Source organism: Spermophilus citellus (genome assembly GCF_964194105.1).
Source record: "Spermophilus citellus genome assembly, chromosome: 13".
NCBI lineage: Eukaryota > Metazoa > Chordata > Mammalia > Rodentia > Sciuridae > Spermophilus > Spermophilus citellus.
In genome coordinates this window covers 11,179,619-11,203,289 of record NC_138193.1, presented here as the reverse complement: position 1 = coordinate 11,203,289, position 23,671 = coordinate 11,179,619, and the positions used below count along the sequence as shown (strand labels likewise).

Genomic DNA, 23,671 nt, shown 5'->3' with positions numbered 1-23,671 from the left:
TCATTTGAACAAAAGGAAATAAATATAAGAGCCCTTTCTCAGGTCCTGAAGATAAGTAAGTAGCTTTACTTAAATTTACTAGTGGAATAACTGAGCCAGTACAGATCCTCATCACACTTCCTTTTGTTAACTACTGGATGACCAGTTTTCTAAACTAAGAGTACAGGTAGGTTTTTTCTCAAGGTTATGTTAGAAATGCTCCTTTGTAGCAAGTGGATTCCTAGTGACCTGGAAAATAATGTTTAATATGTATCATATGTTGAGCTTTAAAGTAATACCTAAGATTTGTTTTTCAGGAATCTGAAAACCGGCAAATAATGGATCAACTCCGAAAAGCCAATGAAGATGCTGAAAACTGGGAAAATAAAGCCCGGCAAGCTGAGGCAGATAACAATACCCTCAAATTGGAACTTATCACTGCAGAAGCAGAGAGTAACAGATTAAAAGAAAAAGTAGATGCTCTCAACAGAGAAGTTGAGCAAGTAAGTTTGGGAAAATGTACTTATAATACATTCTGCATAATATTTAAAGGAGTTTTGTTTTACTTTCCACAAATTAAATGTGTTAACAAGAAGTTAAATTGTTTAAATACTGTGAATTGTGGCCTGCTGACCATTTGCCTTACACTTATTCTGATTCTCCTCTATTATCTACCTTACAACAATTATCTTTAGCTTTTTTTTTTTTTTTATTTTAGCCATTTTATTTATTTATTTTATTTATTTTGTTTTTAGTTTTCGGCCGTCACAATATCTTTGTCTGTATGTGGTGCCGAGGTTCGAACCCGGGCCACACGCATGCCAGGCGAGCGCACTACCGCTTGAGCCGCATCCCCAGCCCCATGTTTAGCTTTTTTTAATTGAGAAATATTTCAAACATAAAAATTGTACAAAAAAGGTCATGAAACAGACAAAAACATCCCTACCCTCCAGATGTAAGAATGCTAATATTTGCCTTTGCTTCATATCTCTTGCTTAAAAATGCACATTACAGATACCAGTTCTCACCCTTTTCCTTCCTCCTTCCTTGATTGTTGGTGTGTATATCTTTCGTGTTGATGTGTTGCTTACCAATGATGTATAATGTTGTTTGTGTTGTTAAATTTTTTTCAAATATTATCATACTATATATAACCATTTTTCCTTTTTTTAAAAAAATATATTTTTAGTTGTTGATGGACCTTTATTTTTATTTATTTGTATATGGTGCATGGTGCTGAGAATCGAACCCAGTGAGTCATGCATGCTAGGCAAGCATACTACCTAGCATGAGCCACAACCCCAGCAACCCCATCTTGCCTTTTTTGATCAACTTTCCTTTTTTGATTAACATTTTAATTTTGAAGTTTATCTGTTTTGGTACATGTAGTGTTTTTAATATTTTACTGTTTAAATCATTCCCATGTTGAAGGAAATTTAATTTTTTCTCTAATAAGATACTTTGCAGTAAATCACCTTTTACATTTCTCTCAGCTGTATGTCTCTCTAGGCTCATGTGAATAACTAGATCCAAGATAATTGTGATTTCAACTCTGTTATTTGAAAATTCCTAAGGTTTTGCTTTCCCACCAAAAATCGTGGGTTATCATTTGCTCAAATACTAATCAGTACTTGATATTGTCAGATTTAATTTTTTCATACTTTTGTGTTTCCTTGATTACAGGTAAAATTGAAGGTCTTTTCATGTTTCTTGGATGAATTTTCTCTTGGATTCTTTTTAAATTTTGCCCATTTTTCTTTTGAGTTATTTATCTTTTTCATATTAATTTATAGAAATTCTCTATATATTCTTAATAATAATACTTTTAAAGATATGATCATTACCTTATTCTTATCAATGGCTTGTCTTTTTCCTTTTCTTGCAATACAAATCCATGTTAAACTCAGATGCACTCAAAATTATTATTAATCTTGTCCTATGTGGCTTATGCTTTTATCTCTTCCTTAAGAAATTCCTTACTATCCCAAGGCCAGAAAGATACTTCCCTATATTTTTATTTAAATATTCTTTTCTAGAGGATAGGAAGAGTAGGGGAAGGGAGGATAATGGGTGGGTGGAAAATTGTCGCCAAAGTACAGTTAGGGAAAGGGAGGTAGTTCCCATATTCCTTAGCCTAGTAGGGTAACTGTAGTAATCAATGATACATTATACATTCTGAATAATTAGAAAAATTATGGTATCTGAGGAGGTGGAAATGCTAATTTCCACCTCAGTTTGATCATTACACATTGCATACACATATCAAGTTCTAGTACTATACCCCATAAATAAGTACAAAGATTATAGATCAACTAAAAAATACTTTTATTTTGGTTCTTCTGAAAGTTTTATGTAGAATTTTGCCCTTCACCAATATGTCTTTAATGACTTAAGATTGATTTTGTGTTTGAAATAGCGAAATCTTATTTTTGTGGATTAATATCCATCATCCTTTCTTCAGTGAAATATAAGTATACTTTGTCAGAAAAATAACATTCAACTCCAGTTGTCTACTTAGCCATCCTGTCTTTTTTTTGTGGTTCTCGGGATTGAACCCAGGGGCACTTTACTACTGAGTTATATCCCAGTCCTTTTATTTTTTATTTTGTCAGAGTCTTGTTAAGTTGCTGAGGCTGGCCTTGAATTGTGATCCTCCTTCCTCAGCCTCCTGAGTTGCTGGGATTAAGCTGTGTGCCACTATGCCTGGTTTATGTTAATCTTGATATCTGGGATGATTAATATTCCCCTAAATTATTTTGACCTTACTTGGCCCTTATTAAACTGTTTCAGATGAATTTTAAAATAATTGTATCACATTCCATGATTTTGTATCTTTCTTCTAAGACTGTATTTTTCCCTTTTTCTTTGGCTGTAGCCCACAAGTGTTGGGGTCATGCTTTCATTGCCATTGTTTTAAATATAGCTGCTTCCTTTATGACTTTGCTATTGCTAAAGTTTTTTTTAATATTTATTTTTTTTAGTTGTACAGAATACCTTTATTTTATTTATTTATTTTTATGTGGTGCTGAGGATCAAACCCAAGGCCTCACACGTGCTAGGCAACCACTCTACTGATGAGCCACAACCCCAGCCCCTAAAGTTTTTTTTTTTTTTAATTTCCAATGTACAGGGGACTAAGGGTTATTTTTCTTTTTCCTTTTTTTGCATCTAATATTATTTGTTGCATCTTATCTTTTATTGTCTAATATTTTTAACATCGTGATTGGATAAAATTGCGTATGTGATGCCAGTTCTTTTGTACCTGTTAAGACTTGCTGGTAGCAGGGTATACACTTAGTATTTGATAATATTCTGTGTGAGCTTGAAGCTTGTGTGCTCACTTATTGTTATGTATTATATGTAATATGTGTGTGTGTACACATATACTTATATATTAGATTAAGCTTAGTAGTGTCAGGAAGTCTTATATTTATTAAATTTGCATTTTTATCTTCTGACTTCTGGTTTGTGTATGTATCTGTGTGTGTGTGTGTGAGAGAGAGAGAGAGAGAGAGAGAGAGTACATGTATACATACATGCTGCAGATCAAGCCTGGTTTGTGCTACACAAGTACTCTGCTGCTGAACTATATCTCCAACCCATTTTCAAATTTCTGGAAGAGATATGTTAAGATCTTCCTCTGTAATTGTGAATTTGTTTATTTTCCTCTGAATGATTTTCTCATTTTTGCTTTATTTTTGAGACTGCTATTAGTTTCATATCAGTTCATTATTTCTATATTCTTCTGCTGAAAATATTTTATTATTGTGTAATAACTTGCTCAAATAACACTTTTGTTTCAAAGTGTACTTTCATATAGCAGTGCAACATTTCACTATCTCATGTGTTTACTTTGTAATGAACTGTTGGTAAATTTAATTTTTAAATCAACTATTGAAGTATAGTTTACATAAAGTACAAACACTCATCTTAGTATACAATTTAATGAGTTTTGACAAATTTTATACTTCTATAATTACCATTACAGAAGATATGGAACATTTTCATCATCTCCCTAACATTTCTCAAACCTCTTTGCAGTCGTCCATCCAAATCTCCAAGCAACTGCTGATTTGCTTTCTATCACCATAGATTAGATCTGCCGATTTTCTAGAATTTTTCATAAACAGAATCAGGTAGTATACATTTATTTGTGTTTTGGCTTCTTTCTTTCAGCATGTTTTTGAACTTTATTCATATTGTTGTATGTTAGTTCATTCCTTTTTTTGTGTTTTTGTTTTGAGATGTGGTCTTGCTAAGTTGCCCAGGCTGGCCTTGAACTTGGGATCCTCTTGCCTCAGCCTCCCACATAGCTGGAATTTCAGGTGTCCACTACCATGCCCAGCTAGTTCATCCTTTTCTTTTTCTTTTTATTTATTCTTTAATTATTTGAATTGTTTGAACATATTTGAATTGTTTCCAGTTTGCACAAAATGTTGTTGAAAATATTCTTTCATATGGTGAACATAGGTAGGAATTTCCATTGGGTATATGCCTAATCATTTTTTTCCTATTTTAAAAAATTTGTTGATTTTAGATATACATGACAAGTGTATTTTGACATATTATACCTACGTGGAATGCAACCCATTCCAATTTGGATCCCATTCCTGTGGTTGTACATGATATGGAGTTATGCTGGTCAAGTATTCATATATGAGCATAGGAAAGTTATGTCCAGTTCATTCTACTATCTTTCCTATTTCCATCTCTCCTCCCTTCCCTTCATTCCCCTTTGTCTAGTCCAATGAACTTCTATACTTCCCCTCCCTACCCTTTCTTGTTATGGGTTAGCATCTGCATATCAGAGAGAACATTTTGGCCTTTGGTTTTTTGGGACTGGCTTATTTCACTTAGCATGATAGTCTCCAGTTCCATCCATTTATTAGCAAATGCCATAATTTTATTCTTCTTTAATGCTGAGTAATATTCCCTTGTGTACATATACCACATTTTCTTTATCCATTCATCTTACTCATGCTAGGCAGGTGCTGTACCACTGAGCTATATCCCTATCCCTGGCCATTTAAGTGTAATGACATCTCTAAAAGTCTTACCTTCAAATTCAGTCATATTAGTAGTTAGGACATCAACATACAAACATGGGAGTAGGGCAGGACACAATTTAGTCCATAACAAATTGCTTTTAGTTTTTGACCATTATGAATAAAATTTTTGCAAATGTTGTTTCAAGTCTTTGTGTGCACATAAGTTTTTATTTATCATGGATAAAAAGCTAGGAAAACCCATCACCACCACCCTCCAATTTACTGTAAGTCTGCTTGACTTTTTAAGAAACTGACTGGTGGTTTCCTGAAGTGCTTGTGCCACTCCCGCTTGCTCTGGGTGGTAGTGCCAGTCACTCTGCATCTTCTCCAGGACTTGCTAATAGGTGTATGGCATTATTACATTTGTCATTTTAGCCTGCACTTTCATCATTACTAGTGATGGTGAGCAGCTTTTCACATGCTTATTGGTCACTAATCTGTCATCTTCTGTGAAGTATCTTCTAATTCATTATAGATATACATAAAGGGCTTTCTGATATTCATGTTTTTAACGGTATATTTGTCATCTTGTTACAGTTTTAAGATTCTTTTTAGCAATCTAGATGTTACTTTATTAGTTCTTTCTTCTGCCTAATTTGAGTGCACTTACTATTCTTTTCCTATTTTAAAGTAGATATTTAGAGCACTAGATTTAGACCTTTCTTCCTTTCTATTGCAGATATTTAAAGTTTTCTGCAGAAACTAGATCAAAATAAGGGGGAAAAGGTGTAGGGAGAATGCCGTGAAAATAGAAGAGACATCAGTGGAGTAGAGGAGGGGGATTGAGGAGAAAGGTGGAGGGATGGGAAATGGGAGGAACAGTGAAATGAAATTGACCAAACTGCCTGCATACATACAGAAGTATACTTGTGTGTTTTTATAAGGCACCAATTTAAAGAAAAACTCTAAATAAATAGAAGGAAGACGAGTACAGTAGAAGAAAGGGAATGGAGTGGGAAAAGGAAAGGGAAAGGGGAAATCCTAGGGACTGAATTGGAGCAAATTCTATTTCATGCTTGATAATTGTGTCAAAATGAACTCCAATGTTATATATAACTACAGTGTACTAATAAAAAAGGGGGGGTTGGGGTTGTGGCTCAGCGGAGAGCGCTCACCTAGTACGTGCGAGGCACTGGGTTCTATCCTCAGCACCACATAAAAGTAAACAAATAAAGATATTGTGTCCAAGTACAACTAAAAAAAATTAAAAAAAAAAAACACAAAGTAGAGCTGGGGCTGTGGCTTAGCGGTAGCACAATTGCCCAGCATGTATGAGGCACTGGGTTCGATTCTCAGCACCACATATAAATAAATAAAATAAAGGTCTATCAACAACTAAAAAAATATTTAAAAACACAAAGTTACATATTTTCCTCTTCATGCAGCATTAGTCCAGGCATGGTGTGGCACACACCTCTAATCCTAGTGGCTCAGTAGGCTACTGCAGGAGGATTGCAAGTTTAAAGCCAGCCTCAGCAACTTAACAAGGACCTAAGTAACTGAGTGAAAGAGACTCTGTTCCTAGATAAAATATGAGAAAGGGCTGGCAACATGGCTTAAGCACCCCTGGGTTCAATACCCAGTACCAAAAAAAAAAAAAAAATACATACAGGTTTAGTTATATTCTGCATTTTGGACTACTGTTTTGTAATAACTTTAATAAGAATGATTCATATGCTATATGGTTCACTATTTAGAGTATACAGTTCCGTGGTATTTGGTATATTCACAGAGTTGTGCAACCTTCAGTAAAAAGCAACATTTAAACATTTTCATGAACCCGCCCTCCCCCCAATTTAGGTCTTTAGTCCATTTTAATTTATTTTTGCACATGGTGTGAAGTACATGGTACAGATTCATTCATTCTTTTGCATATGGCTGTGCTATTGTCTTAGCAACATTTGTCCAAAAGACTTTGTTTCCCTATTAAATAAACTCAGTCAGCATCCTTGTCAAAAATCATTAGTTCATAGACACTTTACTTATTTTATACTCTCAGTTCTGTTCCATTGATCTGTGTGTTTATCCTTATACTGGTACCACACTGACATAAAAAACAAAAAAGTATGAGTCTTCCTATTTTGTTTTTATTTTCAAGAATTTTTTGGTTGTCCTGGGTCTTTTGAATTTCCATATGGATTTTAGGATCAGATTGTCTATTTCTACAAAGAAGTCCCCTGAGATTTTGATAGTGACCGTGTTGAACTGACAGTTTGGAAATATGAACATCCTAATAATATCAAGTCTTCTGATACATAAACATAGAATATAGTTCCAATTGCTAGATCTTTTATTTACTTCAACAACTTTTTGTTGTTTCAGAGTATAAATTATGCCTTCTTGGTGTGAAATTTATTCTTAAGGTATTTTATTATTTTGGATGCTACTTTAATTGGATTTTTCTTTTAGTAATAGAGATTGAACCCAGGGGTACTCTACACTGAGCTACATCCCCAGCCCTTTTTATGTTTTGAGACAGGGTTGTGCTAAATTGCTGAGGCTATCCTCAAACTTTCAATCCTCTTGCCTCAGTCACTGGGATTATAGGCATGTGCCACCATGCCTCCTGATTTCTTTCTTTCTTTCTTTTTTCCTTTTGGTATGGAATTTTTAAATTTTTAATTTTAGATTCTTCATTGCAAGGGTATAAAAATGTCATTGATTTTTGTATACTGTGACTTTCTTGTATCCTATAGCTTTACTGAAATTGTTTGCTAGTTCTAATAGATTTTAATTGGATTTCTTAGGATTTTCAATATCTAAGAACATATCATCTCTGAATAGAGATAGTTTTTATTTTTTCCTTTCTAATCTGGATGATTTTTTTCCTAGTTTTATTTCCCTGGCTAGAACTTAGTATAGTGTTGAATAGAAGTAGTGATATCTACCTTATATCTTTATGATATTCCGTCTTCTTCCCTGTCACTTTCTTTCCTTTATTTTGCTCTAGCTTCTCCATATGAGAAGAAACATTTCTTGGCTCTGAGTTTTCTGAGTCTGGCTTATTTCACTTAGCATTATTTTCTACATTGCCATCCATTTATCAGCAAATGGCATTATTTCATTCTTCTTTATGACCGAGTAAGACTTCATTGTGTATATATACCACAATTTCTTGATCCATTCATTTGTTGATGGGCATCGGGTTTGATTCCATAATTTGGCTATTATGAATTGTGCTGCTGTAAAAAGAAAAATATAAGGTAGATAAGTAAAAGAAGGAAAATGAGAGGGAGGGAGGAAAGAAGGGAAAGGAGTAGTAATATGGAATGAATTAAGCAATAGCATGTTATATACATATATACATGTGCCAAAAGAACTTCATATATATAACATATAAATATATAACATATTTATATATAATATATATAAAACAAACAAATAAATAAATGAGGTAAGAGAACAGGGGGAGGGAGGAGGGAAAGGATAGAGGAAGGGGGATTTTTGAAGATGTCCTTTATTAGACTGAGTAAGCAAACTCCTTTGTCTCCTTAATTGGAAGAGTATATTAATCATTAAAGGGTTTTGGACTTTGTCAAATGCTTTTTTTATGTATCTGAGATGGTCATGTGTTTTCATTTTATAGGTATGGTTTATTACATTAATTCATTTTCAGATGCTAAACCAATTTTACATTCCTGAGATAAATCCTACTTGGTCATGGTTTAATAACTTTTTCTTATGATGCTTGTTGGTTTTCCAGTGTTGTTGTTAAGGATTTTGTGTCTATATTCTTAAGAGTATCTTGTTTTGTTTTCTTGTAATACCTTGTCTGGTTTTGGTATCAAAGTAATCAGATCTCATAGAATGAGTGTCTTCCTCTTTGATTTTCTTTATAAAAGTTTGTATATAGTTGGCATTACACTTCTTGAAAAATTTGATGAAGTTTACCAGTGAAGCCACTTGGATATGGTCTGTTATTTTGGGAAAGTATTACTAAAAAAACTCTTTGTTATTTTAGGTAATTCAGTTAATGTATTTTTTTTTCTTGTGTTAGTCTTAGTTGTTTGTGTTTGTAGAAATTCATTCATTTCATCTCAGTAATTCATTAGGATATAATTATAGTTTATTTTTATAATTCTTTTTATTTAGTAATGTCACATTACCCTCTTTGATTTCTCCCCCCCTTTGTGTGTGTGCATGTGTATATGTGTGTTCAGTGTTGGGGATTGAATCCAGGGCACATGCTAGGCAAGCACTATACCACTGAGCTATACTCCTAACCCTCCTCTTTCATTCCTGATTCTCTTGAGTTTTTTTTTTTTTATTTTAGATCAGTCTAGGTACAGATTTATCAATTTAGTGGATCATTTCAATCAAAGAACTTCAGGTTTTGACATCCCTTGTTATTGTCTTCTATTTCTTTCTCTTCCTCCACTCTAACCTTCTTTCTCTTCTCCCTTCCTTTCAGTGTGAATTCTCCCTAGCTTTATTTGCCCCAGCTTTACTAAAATATAATTAACAAGTGAAAACTGTATATTTTTACAGAGTCTAATATGACCATTTAATATCTGCTTATGTTGTGGAATGAATCAGGCTAATTAACATACTCATCATCTCATATACTTGGTTTTATATGTATGTATGTGGTTAGAATATTTAAGATCTGCTTTCTTAGTTTTCAAGTATACAGTACCTTATTATTAACTATACTCACTGTGCTATAAAATAAGTCTTTAGAACTTATTTGTTTTCCTAACTGAAGCTTTGTACCTTGGACTTGCAGCGCTGGGTAACAGCCCTACCATTCTACTCTCTTGATTTTATGAGATCAACTTTTTTAGATTCCATGTGTAAGTGAGATTACACAGTAATTGTCTTTCTGTGCCTGTCTTATTTCACTTAACATTAATGTCCTCCAGATCTATCCTGGTCACAAATGCAAGATTTCCTTCCTTTATAAGTTAAGTAGTATTCATATAGCTATATAGATACTTCACAAGTTTGTTATTGATTCATCCACTGATGGACACCTAGGTTGATTCCATGCCTTAGCTATTCTGAATAAACACTGCAATGAATATGAGAATGAAGGTTTCTATTTGACATACTGATTTCATTGCCCTTGGATATATACCCAAGGGACTGCTGAATCATGATAATTCCATTTTTAGTGTTTTGAAGAAAACATTGTTTTCCATTATGGATATACTAATTTATATTCCCACCAACAGTATATAAGGGTTTCCTTTTTCCATAGCCTTACCAACACGTATTTTTCCTCTTTTTGATAACAGACATGATAACAAATATAAGATAATAACCCATTGTAGTTTGTTTTTTAAATGTTTTATTAGTGCATTATAGTTATATGTAGCAATAGGGTTCATTTTGTCATAATAATACATGTATGCAGTATAATTTGCTCCATTTCAGTCCCTACTACTACTTCCTCTTTCCCTCTGGTCTTCCTTCTTCCTGTTCCCCTTCCTCTACTCAACTAATCTTCCTTTTATTTATAGTTTTTTTTAATTGATCCATTATAGATATACATAAAGGGAAAATTTGCTGATATATTCATATATGTACATAGCATAATTTGGTTTGTTTCTTTCCATAGTTTCTGCATTTTCCCATCCTTTTCCTTCCCCTCTAACCACTTGTTGTGCTCCACTGATGTCCCTTCTACTTTTTATGGAATTCCACCCTTTATTTTCCCTTATTTTTCTCTAGCTTCTGCATATGAGAAAAAAAATTTGCTCTTTGACTTTCTTAATCTGACTTATTTCACTTAGCATGATGTTCTCCAGTTCCATCCATTTACCAGCAAATGCTGTCATTTCTTCTTTTTGGCTGAGTATTGTGTATGTATATACCTCATTTTTTATATCCATTCATCTGTTGACAGGCATCTGAGATGGTTCCATAACTTGGCTATTGTGGATTGTGCTGCTATAACTATTGATATGGCTGTATCCTTATAGTATGCTGAATTTAGATCTTTTGGATAAATGTCAAGGAGTGGGATAGCTGGGTCATGTGGTGGTTCCATCCTTAGTGGTTTTTGTTTGTTTGTTTGTTTTTGTTTTAATTTTCTTTTTTTTGTAGTTGTATATGGAAAGAATGCCTTTATTTTTGTTTATTTTTATGCAGTGCTAGGGATTGAACTGGTGCCTTACACATGCTAGGCAAACGCTCTGCCACTAAGCTTCAGCCCTAGCTCCTCATCCTTAGTTTTTTGAGGAATCTCCATACTGCTTTTCAGAGTGGTTGGGCTAATTTGCAACCCCTTAACAGTATATGAGTGTACCTATTTCCCCACATTCTTGCCAGCATTTATTGCAATTGTATTCATGATGATTGCCATGCTCACTGGAATGAAGTGAAATTTCATTCTAGTTTTGATTTGCATTTTGCTGATTGCTAGGGATCTTGACCATTTTTTCATATATTTGTTGACCATTTGTATTTCTTTTGAGAAATGCTTGTCTAATTCTTATGCCCATTTATTAATGGGGTTGTTTTTTGGTGCTGTTTTGAGTTCTTTATATATTCTGGATATTAGTCTCCTCTTGGAGATTTATCTGGTAAAGACTTCTCTGTTCAAGTTCTTAATTATTTCCTTTGCTCTAGAATCTTTTTAATTTGATGCAGTCCCATTTATTCATGTTTGGGTTTATTTCTTTTGCTTTAGAGGTCTTGTTAAGGAAGTTGGTGTTTGCATCAGTATGTTGGAGTGTTGCACCTATGTTTTTTCTAGTTGTTGCAAAGTTTCTGGTCTAATTCCTAGATTTTTGACCTGCCTTGAGTTGACTTTTATGCAGGTGAAAGATAGGGATCTAGTTTCATTCTTCTACATATGGATATCCAGTTTTTCCAGTGCCGTTTGTTAAAAAGGCTATCTTCTGGTATTCCCCTTCTCCCTCCTTTTCCCTCCCACCCCTATTCCCTATCTAGAGGTAATTTTCCACCCATGCTCTCCCTCCCTACCCCACTTTGAATCACCCCCCTATTCCCTATCTAGAAGTAATTTTCCTCCTATGCTCTCCCTCCCTACCCTACTTTGAGTCACTCCCCTTATATCAGAGAAAACATTGGGCATCTGTTTTTTGGGGATTGGCTAACTTCACTTAGCATAATCTTCTCTAATGCCATCCATTTCCCTGCAAATGTCATGATCCCATTCTTTTTTAGTGCTGAGTAATATTCTATTGTGTATAAATGCCACATTTTTTAATCCATTCAGTATTAAGAATTGTAATGCAAAAAAAAAAATAAGAGAGCTCATGTATAATGGCATAATTTGGCTTGAACATACTGTATATACAGAGTTATGAAAAATTGTGCTGTGAATGGATAATTATGAATGTAATGCACTCCACTATTGTCATGTATGTAAGAAATTTTTAAAAAGGCTATCTTCTGGGGCTGGGATTGAGGTAGAGCGCTTGCCTAGCACATGCAAGGCCCTGGGTTTGATCCTCAGCGCCACATAAAAATAAATAAATAAAATAAAGATATTGTGTCAAACTACAACTAAAAAATAAATATATATATATTTTTAAAAAAGGCTATCTTCTCCAACAAATGATTTTGGCATCTTGTTGAGTATCAGATGACTGTATCTATGGAGTTTGTCTCTGTATCTTCTCGTCTATTCTATTAGTCTTCATATGTATTTGAGATCAAGTATTCTGATACCTCCAGCATTGCTCTTCTCATTCAGGATTGCTTTGGCTTTTCTGGGTCTTTTGTACTTCCGAATGAATTTTAGAATTTTTTTATAGCTTTGTAAAAAATATCATTGGTATTTTGATGGGAATTGTATTGAATCTGTATAACATTTTTTTTGTAGTATAGGCATTGTGACAATATTATTCTACCTATCCAGGAACATGGAAATTTTTCATCTTCTAAGATCATCTTCCATTTCTTTCTTCATTGTTCTAGTTTTCATTGCAGAGATCTTTAACCTTTTTGGTTTGATTTATTCCCAAGTATTTTTTTGTTTTGAGGTTATTGTGAATGAGATAGTTTTCCAGATTTCTTTCTCTGCATTACTGGAATATAGTAAAGCTATTGATTTATGTATGTTGATCTTGTATCCTGCTACTTTGCTGAATTTATTTATAAACTCTAGAAGTATTCTGGTAGAGTTTTTTTGTGTCTCTAGATAAGGTATCATATCATAAGCAAATAGATAATTTGACTTCTTCTTTTCCTATTTGTATTCCTTTAATTTCCTTCTCTTGTCTGATTGCTCTGGTGGAGTTTCAAGAACTATAATGAATAGGAGCGGTGAGAACGACATCCTTGTCTTGTTCCTGACTTTAGAGGAAATGCTTTTTGTTTTTCTCCATTCAAAGGATGTTGTCATTGAATTTGTCATATAGAGCCTTTATAATAAAGAGGTAAATTCCTTCTATCTCTAGTTTCTCTAGTGTCAAAACATGAATGGATGCTGGATTGTGTCAAAGGCTTTTTTCACACCCATTGAGATGATCACATGATTCTTGTTCTTAATTCTGTTTATTTGGTGAATTACATTTTTTGATTTGTGTATGTTAAATCAACATTGCATCCCTAGGATGCAATCATTTGATTGTGGTATACTACCTTCTTACTGGTGTTTTTTGTTTTGTCTTGTTTTGGGTACTGAGGATTGAACCCAGGGGCGCTCATATCCCAGCCCTTTTTTTTATTTTCTTTGAGACAGAGTCTCATTAAATTGCTAGGGGCCTTGCTAAATTGCTGAATTTGCAATTCTCCTGCCTCAGCCTCCCAAGTAGTTGGGATTACATGCATGTGTCACCACACCCGGCCTTACTGTTTTTTAATATGGTTTGTTAGTATTTCTTAAGGACTTCTGATCTGTGTTCATCAGAGATATTGGCCTGTAGTTTTCTTTGCATGATGTGTGTTTGTTTCATTTGGGTATTAGTGTGATATTGGCTTCATAGAATGAATTTGGGAGTGTTCCTTCTATTTCTATTTTGTAGAATAATTTGAAGAGAATTGACATTAGTTCTTTAAGGATCTGGTAGAACTTGGATGAGAATCTATCTGATCTTGGGCTTTTCTTTGTTGGAAGGCTCTTAATTTCTGCTTCAGTCTCATTGCTTGATAGAGAAACTGTGGAATGAAACTGACCAAACTCTCCTGTGTATGAATATACCACAGTGAATTTCACCTTTATGTATATCTATAATACAGTAATTTTTAAAAATCTATAAATATATAGAAGAAAGAACAGCTAAATAGAGAAAAGGGAAAAGGAGGAAGGAAGGGAAAGGGGATATTACTGAGAACTGAACTGGAGCAAATCATATCCAGGTACTATGATTATATCAAAATGGACCTCAATATTATGTATATAATCCCATTATTATATATTTATGTATAACTTTAACATGCTAATAAAAATTCTCTTTAAAAAGAGTCAGTTATGGGGTTAGAGTTGTGGCTCAGTGGTACAGCACTCGCCTAGCACGTGCGAGGACCTGGGTTCAATCCTCAGCACCACATAAAAATAAATAAATAAAATAAACGTGTTGTGTCCAACTACAACTAAAAAATAAAAAAATAAAAGAGTCAGCTACTTAAGGAAGTCTTTCCTGACTTCCTGGACTTTTTCAGTCTAGGTCGGTTTCCTTTGTTAAATACTTTTCTCCAGAAATATTTTCTTTTCTTTTATTTGGAGGGGAGTACCAGGGATTGAACTCAGGGGTACTTGATCATTGAGCCACATTCCTAGCCCCATTTTGTGTTTTACTTAGAGACAGGTCTCACTGAGTTCCTTAGCACCTTGCTTTTGCTGAGGCTGGCTTTGAATTCGGAATCCTCTTGCCTCAGCCTCCTGAATTTCTGGGATTACAGATGCTTGGACAGAAATAGTTTCTTAATATGTATTTTAAATTCATCTGTATCATTATTTGATTGATGCATGAGTCCCTCGGTGTTCTGGAGGTTACATAATAGATCATCTTACTTCCCTTGAATATACATTGAGGCACAGTAACTGGAACATAGAGTATACTCCATAAATATGGAATGGATGGCTGGGTAGATATATGGATAGAAGGTTGATATGAAGAATGAATTAGAATGAGTGCAGTGGGAAGGGATGGCTGGAGAAGTGGGAATGAATTGTGGCCAAATAACAAGCCAAGAGCAATATTTAGTGCTTTGTATTGGTAAAAGCACTTTGTAAAACTGCGTGAATTTCGTCACCTCTCAGTTTTGTTATTTTCACATTATAGAAAACATATATTTCTCTGTTGGTGGCAGTGTACTTACATAAGGCCTTATTCCAGTAAAGGGTGGGAGATAAAATTATTTTGAGCATTTGAAAGCATTTATGTAACTTGAATCTCATGTTATGGTTTTGAAAATATGCTCTTATTTCTCATAAGTGGTTGTATTTTTAATTTACACTTTCCCAGAATCTTTTCCCCTCAGAGGCGTCAGTGCTAGAAAATTATCAAATTGTGATGATTTTATGATATTATAATTTCATATCAACATGTCAGTCAAGAATAGAAAAATGGGCACTGTGAATGAAACAGTGACTAACATTTTGTCTTTAGCCACAACACTTGTAGAGTAACTGAAACAGTGGCAAATCCAAATAGAATAATAGACCAAATGTGTATATCTGAGCTAGCATCAGGAGTGGAAGTTTTTTAAGTGGGAAAAGGTTTGGGTCTAAGTGTGTGTGTGTGTGTGTATACACACACATACACACACACACACACACACACACACATATATATATATATATATTAGAGAGAGAGAGAGAAATTTTTAATATTTATTTTTCAGTTTTCGGTGGACACAACATCTTTATTTTATGTGGTGCTGAGGATCGAATCCAGCGCCCGGCGCATGCCAGGCGAGCGCATTACTGCTTGAGCCACATCCCCAGCCCCTAAGTATATTTTTTTAAATGACCAGTTGAACACCCTACTTACAGATTTTATTTGAAGAATTTTTAAAATTCCTGATTTCTTTTATTTTTTAATTAATTAATTAATTAATTAATTTTGTAGTTGCAGATAGACAGTGTGCATTTATTTTATTTATGTGGTGCAGAGGATCAAACCCAGTGCCTCACATGGCTAGGCAAGTGCTCTTCTAGTGAGCTACAGCCCCAGCCCTATTTAAAGAATTTTTTTTTTTTACTTTTGCTTTGTTTTTTTTAAAAATTTATTTATTTTTGCATTACAATTCTTAATACACCTTTATACCACAATTTATCATATCTCTGATTGTATATAAGGTATGTTGACACACACAAAAAAAGAAATTTGAAACATGAATTATCTTTCTTGGAGTGTTTTGCACAGACTATTAATACCTATATTGTCTAAACTTCTTATAGTTTTAGTGTACTAGTGTTAAAAGATTGGCCCCACTTTGTTTTGCATGTTTTTCCAGTTAAAAAAGTGTATATATATATATACACACACATACACACACACACACACACACATATTTATTTTAAAAATTATCCTATCTTTGCAGCACTTAAATGCAGAAAGGTCTTACAAATCCCAGATTTCAACCTTGCATAAATCTCTTGTGAAGATGGAGGAGGAGCTTCAGAAAGTTCAGTTTGAAAAAGTGTCTGCTCTTGCAGATTTGTCTTCCACAAGGGAACTCTGTATTAAACTTGACTCAAGCAAAGAACTTCTTAATCGACAGCTGGTTGCTAAAGATCAAGAAATAGAAATGGTATGTAATATATTTTTAAGATGCCTTTAAAAATTGCTATTACTATAACATTGCTACATTTTTTTAAAGAGAGGTTCTCTTTCTTTTTTGTATATATTTATTTTTTAGTTGTAGCTGGACACAATACCTTTATTTTATTTATTTATTTTTATATGGTTCTGAGGATTGAACCTCATAAAGTATCACAAGTATATGGAAATCGAGCAACACACTTCAAAGTACTGTAGGTAAAAGAAGAAATCACAAAGGGGGAAAAGGAGATTAATGAGAATGAAAACACAGTGTGCCAAAATGTATAGGATACAAATAAAAATTAAAATATTTTATTTTTAAAAATACATATTAAAAAACAGGAAAACAGTTGATCAAATGAACTTCATTCAAATTTTAAAAAACTTTGGTGCTGTAAATAATATTAAAAAGTAAAAAGCCAGTGCATGGAATGGGGGGAAATATTTGCAAATCATTTATCTAATAAGAGATCTGAATGTAAAATACATACAGAATTCTTATGACTTAATAACCCAATAAAAAAATAAGCTAAGGATATCAGTAGACATTTCTCTACACAAGATGCATAAATGGACAGTAAGCACATGAAAAAATACTTGGCATCATTAACAATCAGAAATGCAAATCACTGTTTCACATATACTAGGATGACAGTGTTTAAAAAGGCAGATGCTAAAAAAATATTGGCAAAGATATGGCAAAATGGAATCTTCATACACTGATGGTGGAAAGTAAGTGAGGCCACTCTGGAAAACATTTTGTCAGTTCCTAAAAATGTTAAAAATAGGATTAATATACAACCCAGAAATTCTACTTCTTTTATATTTAAGAAGAATAAAAATTATATGAACACACAAAAACTTTTACACAGTTCTCCATGATAGCATTATTTATAACAGACCCAAAGTGTAATTCAAATATTCCTAACTGTGAATGCATACCTGTGCTGCAATGGAATGTTATGGAATATGATGAGGCAATAAAAGTAACAGAGTACTGATATCTGCTAAAACATTAATGGCTTTTTTCTTTCTTTTGGTATTGGGGATTGAAACCAGCAGTGCTTAACCACTGAGCCACATCCCCAGACCTTTTTTTTTTTCCTTTTTCTTTTTTTGAAACAGGGTACTAATACTGAGTCTCTTTGGGGGAAGTTGAAAAAGCTGTAATTTAGATTAAAGTGATGATTGCATGAGTCTGTTAATATGTTTAAAATCATTGAATTGTACACTTATTAAATGAGTAAGTTGTGTGGAATGTGAATTATGTTCCAGTAAAGCTGTTGCCAAAAAAAGTGATGCTCCATTTTGTACTAGTGTCATCCAAGTATACGGGCTTACCATTGCCTCTTTTAATGTTCATCAACATTAACAAATTTGCCAATTTGATAGAATAGTGTGTCTTTTAAAATTTTATTGGTTCTTTTTAGTTGTACATGACAATAGAACCCATTTTGACGTAATCATACAAGCATGGAATATATCTTATTGTAATTAGAACCCTAGTACCTCTCCTTCCCCTCTTTTCCCCATTCCTTGCTCTCCTCCCTCTATTGATCTTTCTGCCATTTACCTGTAGTTTTTTTTAATTAATTTATTGTGGATGTACACAATAGTGAGATTCACTGGTGTATTCACATATATACGTGGGAAAGTTATGTCAGATTGGTTCCACTGTCTTTCCTTTTCCTATACCCCCTTCCTTCCTTTTTATCTACTCCTCTGAACTTCTATTCCCCACCCTGCTTATTGTTAGCTTCCACATATCAGAGGAAACATTCACCTTTTGATTTGGGGGAATTGGCATATTTTACTTAGCACAATAGTCCCTAGTTCCATCCATTTACCAGCAAATGTCATAAAGTCATTCTTCTTTATGGCTGAGTAATACTCCGTTGTGTATATATACCACATTTTCTTTATCCATTCATCTATCAAAAGGCACCTAGGTTGGCTCCATAGCTATTGTGAATTGTCTTTAATAGACTTTTGATTCAATTGAAATACGTTTAGCAATATCTACATATGCGTTGGATCCTTGACCAGAGTGGGGAATGCTAGTAGTATCTAATGGACAGAGGTCAGGGATTTTGCTGAAAATTCTATAATGCAAGGGCAGCTCTCCACACCAAGTAATTATCTAGCCCAACAAGTCAGGAGTGTCAAGGTAAAAAACCCTGGACTGGGAGTTGCATCTTGTTTGAATTTATATCATTCTGACCACTAGCAAGCATAAATTTTTGTATGTTTGCTGTTTAGTTGTATTGCTTTTTTTGTATGTTTTAATCATATCATTTTCATATTTCTCATTCTTCTGATTTTTTATACTAATAAAGGTATTAACTATTTTATTTACAAAGTTTATTTTTTTCCAATTGAAAGTTTCTTTTGAATTTTTGGTTAAGTTTATGATGACTAGAAAAATGTTTATTTTTTATGTGGTTAAACTTATTTTTGCATTGTATTTAGCTTAGAAAATTCTTCCCCTATCTACCTACCTACCTGTCTCTACTCCAGCAATTTTGTTTTTATTTATATCCCTTTACTGGATTTTAAACTTATGCTTTCACATTTAACTTTTTAAATGCCTATAGAATTTATTATAACATATATTATAAAGATTAATTGTTTTGTAAATAGTAATGACAAGTCTTCCACCTTTTGAAGAAATATTTGATGTACAGAGCATATTTTAGGTTCAAGATAACCTTCAGAAACTTCCACAGGTTTAGCAAGAGAGGAATTTGTGTTTTCCCCTTGCATTCCTTAACTGTGGAGTGGCTAGGTATTTGTAACTCGCCTTTCTTAAGACAGAGCAGTAGTCACAGGTATCACCCAGACAGCCTGGCAGTAATATATACAGAAATATCAAAGCTGGAAATAAAAAGTGGTTGCAGTTTGGGATTAATAAGATTTTCTTAAATTAATGAATTTTCTGATCTGATTAGAAGGATGGGGAAAGTGATGCTATACAGTATGTGTGGTATATATATTTGTTAAGAAAGAGGACACAGTTTCAAACTAAGAAATTGAAAGTGGTTGTCAGTTTATAACATATTGAAAGAACTTGAGAGTCCTTGATTATATGCCAGTTAAATGAATGAATGGGAATAAGTGTAGATATCTTCCTATTATTGTACAGATGGAGAATGAGTTAGATTCTGCTCGTTCTGAAATAGAACTCCTCAGGAGTCAGATGACAAATGAAAGAATCTCCATGCAGAATCTAGAAGCTTTGCTGGTGGCCAATCGAGACAAAGAATATCAGTCTCAGATAGCACTTCAAGAAAAAGAGTCTGAAATTCAGCTTCTTAAAGAACACCTTTGTTTGGCAGAAAATAAAATGTGAGTTGGCTAGCAGTATAATAACTTAAAGTCATATTTCTTAAAATTTTGGTTCTTTATAGATCAGTAGAATTTTAAAACCTGAATTTAGGGAATTTAGCTCCCATACTTTTCCATTAATTAAACTGAGGATTACAAATATTGTGATTTGTCTAAGATTTTATATTTAGTTGTATTATGTTTGTTCTTATCTAAGATATCTAAATTTAACCATCTTTGCTGGGGTTTTTTCCCAATAGAGCTTTAGGTAAAATAGAATGTCTGATCTAAAATATTGCCTTTAGGAAATGTAACCAGAGTAGAAAAAAGTAAGCACTCTGAAACTGGAAGAATTTTTTTTTTAAAGAGAGAAAGAGAGAGACAGAGAGAGACGAGAGAGAGAGAGAGAGAGAGAGAGAGAGAGAGAGAGAGAGAGAGAGAATTTTAATATTTATTTTCTAGTTTTCGGCGGACACAACATCTTTGTTTGTATGTGGTGCTGAGGATCGAACCTGGGCATGCACGCATGCCAGGTGAACGTGCTACCGCTTGAGCCACATCCCCACATTTTTTAAAAAAATATTTTTAGTTGTAGATAGACACAATCTTCTTATTTTGTTTATATTTATGAATCAAACCCAGTGTCTCCCACGTGCTAGGCAGGCACTCTACCACTGAGCTATGTTCCCAGCTCCCCAGAAGAATTTTTGTATGTATGGATCATCTGATATTGCTATCTAGTCTTTCCATTTGTCATTAGTGTTTCTGTATACTAGATACCTGGAAGAATTCCTGAGTTTACAAAATACCGAACATTTCCCCAGAGCGTGACTTTGACTTTCTTTGTTTGTTTTTGTTAGAATCCCTAGTACAGCTTACACTTTATTAGAACTCCCAGCTGGAGATTGGAGTGGAAATGCTTGCCTTGATAGAGAACATTTCTTTCATTAAACCTGCTTAACACTTACTACCAATGGGGAGTTTTCGCCCATATTTTTGTATGTCCCATCTATAACATTATCTTTTCCCCCATCATCAGTACCTTTTAATCTAACTCTTTGCTATGTTGAGTCTGTAGAATTTCTTCATTCTTAGGAGGCAAAAGCTAACTCCTTGAATTGTTGACAGTGGCAACCATGAAAGAAAAAAAAAGTTGGGGAGGGGAGTGTGGGAAGTTGGAAGGGTAGTGTAAAGAGACTATTAAGTTACCAGTTAACAATTTCAAACTAAATTATTGACATTGCTGTCCTAAACTGTTCTATAAGTGAGATTCCTTGAGATTCCTCCTCGCTTTTTACCAGACAGAATATCAGATTTCTCCAAACCCTTCTTTATAATATTTAAGCAGGTAGGCATAGTTTACATCTGACCTCATTAAGGACAGCAGTGACCCAGCTTCTGACTTGTGCATCCTGAAATTTTGTTTCTATTCCTAAAGATTGTTCTCTAACTAATCTTACTTTCCAGGAAAACATTGGTGGTTTCTGCCTTCTAGATTCATTTCTTAACTTTCTGTTTGGCTTGTCCTTTGAAAAATCACCCCTTTCCTGTAACACAATGATTTGAGAAATTGCCCCTATGCACTTGTCTTTATTTCATAACATGTTCTTCTCCTGGCTCTCTAATCATTATTTTGACCATGGATCTTTCTGGAGGATAAGGAATTCTTTTATCTCTCAAGCCCCACAGCTTTGTCCTTGCTTCTTAACCTAGGATCTGAAGAAGGTTAGGAATCATGCTCTTGGCAATCAGCTACTACTGAGAGCTCCTGACTAAGCAAAGATGCAGAGCCAGGGCCATTTTCCTTCACAAACTGCTGTTAGGTCATGGCAGCTGTGACTGAATCATTCTTTTCAGTTACCTTAGCTAGACTGTTGGGATAACTTCAGCTGGGTTTGTAGGAGCCCTTTTTGAAGCTGGTAGGTGGCAAGCTGCCTCAGTAACGTGTACGAAAACTCCTACCATAAGGGATACACTGTTTTAGAATGACTGGTAAATTATATCACTTAGAACTAGTGTGATAATCATTTGTTTTTTCAGTCTCTAAAGTTTGTATTTCAGCAGCTGTCTTGAAAGCAAGCAAAGAGAATAGAATGTTCTGAGCAAGCAGAATTCATCTGTCATTATCTTTCTTGGAGTGTTTTGCACTGACTATTAATACCTATATTGTCTAAACAAAGATAATATGCCTATTATATGCCATATTATCACTAATATGATAGTGTGCCTTATCAAAGAGTTTTTGAGGCATTGTTTAGCCTTAAGAAGATTCTGTCAAACTGAAGAGTTTTTGTGTAACAGTTCTACATAACAAATTTTATTTCATTATAAGTGTGTATAAAGTACTTGGTTGAATTGATGTATATAAATTGAATATATATGTGTGTGTGTATATATATGTATAAAGCCATATTAATCATGATACTAGTGAATTCCAGTATTATTTGTTCATACTACTGCTTATGCTGATATAATACTTGAAAGTACTTTTATAAAAACTATTTGCAGTAAATAGGAAATATAGGTAACTTTACATCATATATGCATAGGGAATCAGAAAAGTTTTAACTAATTGAATGGGACTGGGATCACTTAGGCTCTTCAAGTAGGCTAGTTTATACATTTAATATGTCTAAAATTGGCATATTTCATATGTACTAATAAATCTGTCCATAAAAATCATGCTGTGACTTGGATCCAGCTGAGAAACCATTGCCCACATGGTTTAATATACTCTAGGAGTCATAGCCATATTTTAAGTTTAACTGGGTTTCACTCTTACTTTGTTTTACACAGGGCCATTCAGAGTAGAGATGTGGCCCAGTTCAGAAATGTTGTAACGCAACTGGAAGCTGATTTAGATATTACTAAAAGACAGCTGGGGACAGAACGCTTTGAAAGGTAAGTTTATCTCTATACAATATCTAGCTAGGAAAGCATTGTTTTCTTAGGTAACAGTAGGTTTTAGTAATTTCATGAAGGTTATATTTTAAAATATTGAGTCACAGTTTTATGACAGTTTTAATGTCACTGAACATAAAATTTAAAAGCATCACTATTTTGCTTTAGGGAAAGGGCTGTACAAGAACTTCGCCGCCAAAATTACTCAAGTAATGCTTATCATTTGAGTGCAATGAAACCAAATACAAAATGTCATTCACCAGAACGTGTTCACCATCTATCTCCTGACCGAGGCCTAGATCGATCGTTAGAAGAGTAAGTCAGTTTAAGGATCCATTTTCTTGGGGCCACGAGGAAACTATCAGCGAATATTTGAGGGAGTGAAGAAACTCAAATATTTATGTCTGTCATTATGAGTGATCTGTAAACATGATTACCAAGATATGTTGCCATAAAAATAAAGGATTTTCAAAATTTTTAGTGTTTTACATAAATGCTATATTAACATGAAATATGTCTAATATTTCATCTAATGTTTGCATAAGTTATATTTTAAATTGATTTTTAAAAAAAATTTTTTTAATTTTTTTTTAGTTGATGATAAACCTTTATTTATTTAGTTATATGTGGTTCTGAGAATCGAACCCAGTGCCTCACACATACTCGGCAAGCACTCTACCACTGAGCCTCAACTTCAGCCCTGATTTTTAAAAATTTCTATAACAAGTATTTTTC

The 23,671-nt window shown here is 33.8% G+C and overlaps 1 protein-coding gene across 1 annotated transcript in view; it reads left to right on the top strand.

Moving 5' to 3' along the window:
• Positions 1-23,671, top strand: part of TSGA10 (testis specific 10) — a 108,508-nt gene that overhangs the window by 74,796 nt on the left and 10,041 nt on the right. The window contains exons 15-19 of the mRNA XM_081265374.1: positions 297-482; positions 16,491-16,700; positions 19,854-20,056; positions 22,832-22,936; positions 23,105-23,251. Of these exons, the coding sequence (XP_081121500.1) occupies positions 297-482; positions 16,491-16,700; positions 19,854-20,056; positions 22,832-22,936; positions 23,105-23,251 (851 nt within the window). The remainder of the gene's footprint in view (positions 1-296; positions 483-16,490; positions 16,701-19,853; positions 20,057-22,831; positions 22,937-23,104; positions 23,252-23,671) is intronic.